Below are 4,468 nucleotides of genomic sequence, written 5' to 3'. Positions count from 1 at the left end.
ACAGCTTTGCTTACAATGGAGCCCCCAAGCAAAAATATTCACCACAGTGCCTGAAATAAAGCAAGGTGACATTGTTCCTAAACCAGAATGTGGGTTCAGAGGGTAGACTAAACTCATTAGAATGGCTGTTAGCCTCACTGGAAGTGTAGGAAACATGTTCTTTTGAAGGTTGAACAAAATGAATGTAATTGCAGAGGATACAGATCAATGGAAAGATCTACGTCCTATAGGAAAAGAGTCAAGAACAGTTGACTACAGGTGGCAGACAGTCTAGTGGTTAGTGTTGGGCCAGTAAGCAAAGGTTGGTTTGAATACCTGAGCAGACATGGTGAAAATGGGCAACGTACCCTTGAGCAAGGCACTTACCAGCTATTTGCTCCAGTTATGGAGTTCAACCCTGTAAAAACACACCCAGCTGGTGTGACACATTTGGGATTACCAGGTTGTTACCTTGGGTTCAGATCCCAAAAATGGAAGGGTCTAGGTTACAAAAGCAGAGGACTTAATGAGATGGACCAGAGGCTGGCCAACAGCGGAATGGCTCTGACCTGAATAATGTCTGTGCAGATGCTCCTTAAGACTGCAGTGAGAGGCCTTGAAAAGGAGCAGCTCTGAGCAACTGGGTCAGCCCAGCCATGTTGTCCCAAAAATAAAAAGCGTAACCGTGTGAGTGTCTTGAATGCATGTGAACACCAGCCATGCTCAGAGTTGCCATTTCCCCTTTAAGCCAGTCAAAATATCATAACTCAAGCAGTTAAATGCCAACCAGAATTTATGTACAAGCGATGGCTAGAAAATGGCCAATTGTAAATGTGCCATGCATGCAAGCACTAAAGGAAACTAGCTGCACTTCACATGAAATTGCCAAGACAGAAACTAAAGCACTGGCTCCTTCTAGTGGACAAGATGAGGTATTACAATACATAAAATAAAAGTATGAAACAAAAACAGGATTTAAAAGTTTATAAAATGTTTATTGGCATGACATGAATATACAGTCTTGATCATACATGCAAGTTACATTGATTGCCAGGCAGAACATACCTACTTTAGGTCAATGCATTTAATTACCAGGAAGTCCAACACCCAGGTGTTGGAACACAAGCTGTACACTTCAACACTAACATTTCTCCCAGTTGTTAAGACTTAACTAAAAAAATAAAAACATTTAAAGTCATATATTCTGTACAGTACAAGCAGCACATAGCACCAGCAGGCATCTCATAGGGTGAGTTGTTTTGCAAGGTCCTTGATCAGCGAAGACTTTAGCTGTGAAATAGTTGCAATTCTCATCTGCTTCTGACTAGAGTACTTGTTCTTAACCGTCTGAAACAAAGAATTAAATCAGGGGGACAGGGGCCATTTTGTAGAATAATTTGAACTAATCATTGGTGCATGTAAAGTCACAAACAAAGTGGCATTCAAAGCAAGAGGCAGTACTTTGTATGATACTCACCATATGCTTAGTTTGTCCCTCGTTCACCTTCAGAACATTTTTAGCGATGTGCTGCATGGCATGGACCAGGCTGTCTTCTGTGTAGTTCATGTAATGCTGTAGTGTGGAGCTCTGGGGTGAGGACACAGAGCAATAGCAAAAAATGGCCTAGTTTCACTGGTCAGAATATCTTACAAAAAAAAAAAGTAGATGCCATTCAGAAAAATGAAGAGAACTAAACAAACTGATGACCCATCTTACCCATTCGCCGCAGTTGAAGACCTTCAGGGTGAGGGCAAAGGCGGCACTGGCCACCTGGGAGGGAGGGAAGTGCACCATCTCGTAGTCCACCATGGTGAGCTCCACAAAGTACTTTGCCAGGGTGTGGTGCTCAGCAGTCACCTGGAGAGATTTTAATTGGTGTGAATACAGGCCAGGGCTGTCCAACCATCTGCCAAAGAGCTACAGTCCTATAGATTTTTTGCACCAGATTCTAATTAGCTGGTTGATAAACTAAGAAAGTTACACACATGGTTGGAGCAAAAACCTACAGGAAGGTAGCTTTTTGGGAACAGGGTTTGAGCAATACAAATGGAAGTGTATCAGTGTTGAAGGAGGTTGGCATACCTCACCAATCTTTGAGGCCCTTCTGAGGAACTGGAGGGGGAGAGGGCGGCCAAAGCTGAACTTCAGCACCCTTAGGATCTTCATCTCCATGTCCCTGATCTGTGCAGTGGTGTAGGCCTGGTCGGTAACAAAGGCAAAGTCTACGATCTCCGGAGGGTACATCTCCTCGTATTTGGAGGCAATGAACATGGCTGTCACACCAACAAGCTGGAGCTGCTTTTTGGGCACTGGGTTATCCTGGTGAACAAGATATCAATCAATTGGGACCACACACACAGTAATGGGAGCAAATTATTTATGGTTGTGTCCAACCCATTTTGTTGTTCTGCCCAAACTTGAAATCCTGGATTGGCAAAAAATAAAATAAGCCTACTAGCAGGTTAAATTAAGTGTCTGCTACATCCCCACCATGTGGCCTCCCGAGTGGCACAGTGGTCTAAGGCACTGCCACTAGAGATTCTGGGTTTGAGTCCAGGCTCTGTCACAGCCGGGAGGCGGCGCACAATTGGCCCAGCGTCGTCTGGGTTAGGGGAGGGTTTGGCCGGCAGGGATAGCCTTGTCTCATCACGCACTAGCAACTCCTGTGGCGGGCCGGGCGCAGTGCACGCTGACACGGTAGCAAGGTGTTTCCATTGGTGCAGATGGCTTCCAGGTTGGATGGGCATTGTGTCAAGAAGCAGTGCGGCTAGGTTGCGTTTCAGTTCTCCCCGAGTACATACAGGAGTTGCAGCGATGAGACAAGACTAACTACTACCAATTGGATATCACGAAATTAGGGAGGGAAAAAGGGGTGAAAAGACATTCCCACCAAACTTCAAATAGTTTCAGATCAGGATGTCTAGGATAGTTGGTCAAGGGAAAGTTCCCACTGGCTTATTACCTGAAGGAAGCGATCAATGATTCCCACAGTCATGAACATGGTCTCCTGCAGCAGGCGAAACTTGATTTGGACCTGGACAAGCCAATCGATGAGGATAGCACGCATGTTGCCTGTAATTTCCTGTCCCGCCAGATAGTTGGGTTTGACAGCCTGATCAATCTGCAAGGGGAGATGACAGAGGGCCATGTAGGCAACAGGCACATGCAGTAAGACAATGCATTTGAGGGACATAGTTACTCAATTTCAAAACCAACCTCAAGTTTCTGGAGATATTTGTAGATGTCCTTCACATAGTCACTGCAGAGCATGGGGTTGTCATAGTCGTCAGCATCTACATCCTTGATATTAAGTAGGACATCTGAGAAGGCCTGGCACAGCTCGTTGGGAGCACAGCCAGAGGTCTCCATTGGTGTGGGAGACATTGGCTCAGGCAAAACCTGTCAGATAAACACCAACGTTTGTATTCAATATGGGGTATAGTGGTGAACAAGGTCCAAAACGTGAATGGAGAGTTGAGCAGATTGAAGGCAAACAAAAAAAATGAAGCAGACAAATTGCCCATCACCCCAGAAGTCTCACCTGAACAGGGGCAAAAACTACTATCTTTGGTGGTTGAACCACCTGGGCTTTTTCAGCCCGCGTGCTGGTCTTCCTGTCAACCACCTTAGTGGTTTCTGCCTTTGCATTCTGTAGAATAATTGAAGCGGAGTATTTTAATAAAAAAAACAAAAAAAACATGGCAAATAGATCGTAAGCAATACATAGAACACGTTTCCGGAATCGCACCTTTTTCAAAGTCTGTCTGGGGACTCCAACATTTCCGATTTCGCCGAGCGCAGCTCGTGGTCTCAGTGTAGGCTTAGTTCCCAAAACAGCCTTGCCCGGCAGAGTAGTTTGGTTCTCTGAGGAAGCCAGGCGACTCTACAGCAATAAAAGAAACCATGTAGCGAGATTTATTCACACAGGCAAATAAAACAAGGGATGTCGAATACTGAATGACTACAGTACGCAAGAATGTCACGAGAAGGAAACATTTTTTTGCAGATGCACGAGGCGATTTCACTTATCGCCATCTGAGCTCCAAAACTATTCTAAACGAATGCATACAAGGGAAAAAAGAAAAAAAAACAAATGCCACGACTACATTACAACAAAGAGAAATTCAGCTAAATATAAAACTTACTCTGGTCATAGGGAGAGCCATTTCGAAAGATGAGTTGATTTGCTGAAGACAGAAAACACTGCACTGTACAATACCAAAGAGTGAATCACCGTGGTTTAAATGCAGGCTTACTCGAATCCCATTCGCTGCGTTCCAAAATTAATTGTCATCTGATTGGATGATACGCAGCCGCTTAGAATGCGTTCCTAGGACAACCAGTAATGACGACAGGATTCATATTTTTTTTAAAGACTTCCGCCTCCTTATAAATAAGAAAAATACGTTTTGTTTCAGTTGAAAACAAAGGCACTTTATTGTACTTAATTACGGTTTATCAACTTGTTTTGTTTGTTGATGTTTTCTA

At 44.2% G+C, this 4,468-nt stretch overlaps 1 protein-coding gene across 1 annotated transcript; it reads right to left on the bottom strand.

Annotated features, from left to right (window-relative positions):
• Window positions 1-948: 948 nt before the first annotated feature.
• Window positions 949-4,196, bottom strand: LOC100136690 (cyclin B1). Its single transcript, NM_001124658.1, is given in 9 exon segments — window positions 949-1,326; window positions 1,457-1,567; window positions 1,697-1,837; window positions 2,063-2,299; window positions 2,943-3,101; window positions 3,197-3,379; window positions 3,522-3,629; window positions 3,729-3,863; window positions 4,126-4,196. Coding segments are annotated over 9 exon segments (1,200 nt in total). The 5' UTR covers window positions 4,147-4,196; the 3' UTR covers window positions 949-1,221.
• Between the last annotated feature and the right edge of the window lie 272 nt (window positions 4,197-4,468).

The sequence above is a fragment of the Oncorhynchus mykiss genome, chromosome Y (genome assembly GCF_013265735.2).
Source record: "Oncorhynchus mykiss isolate Arlee chromosome Y, USDA_OmykA_1.1, whole genome shotgun sequence".
NCBI lineage: Eukaryota > Metazoa > Chordata > Actinopteri > Salmoniformes > Salmonidae > Oncorhynchus > Oncorhynchus mykiss.
This window is presented reverse-complemented; position numbering and strand designations above follow the sequence as displayed.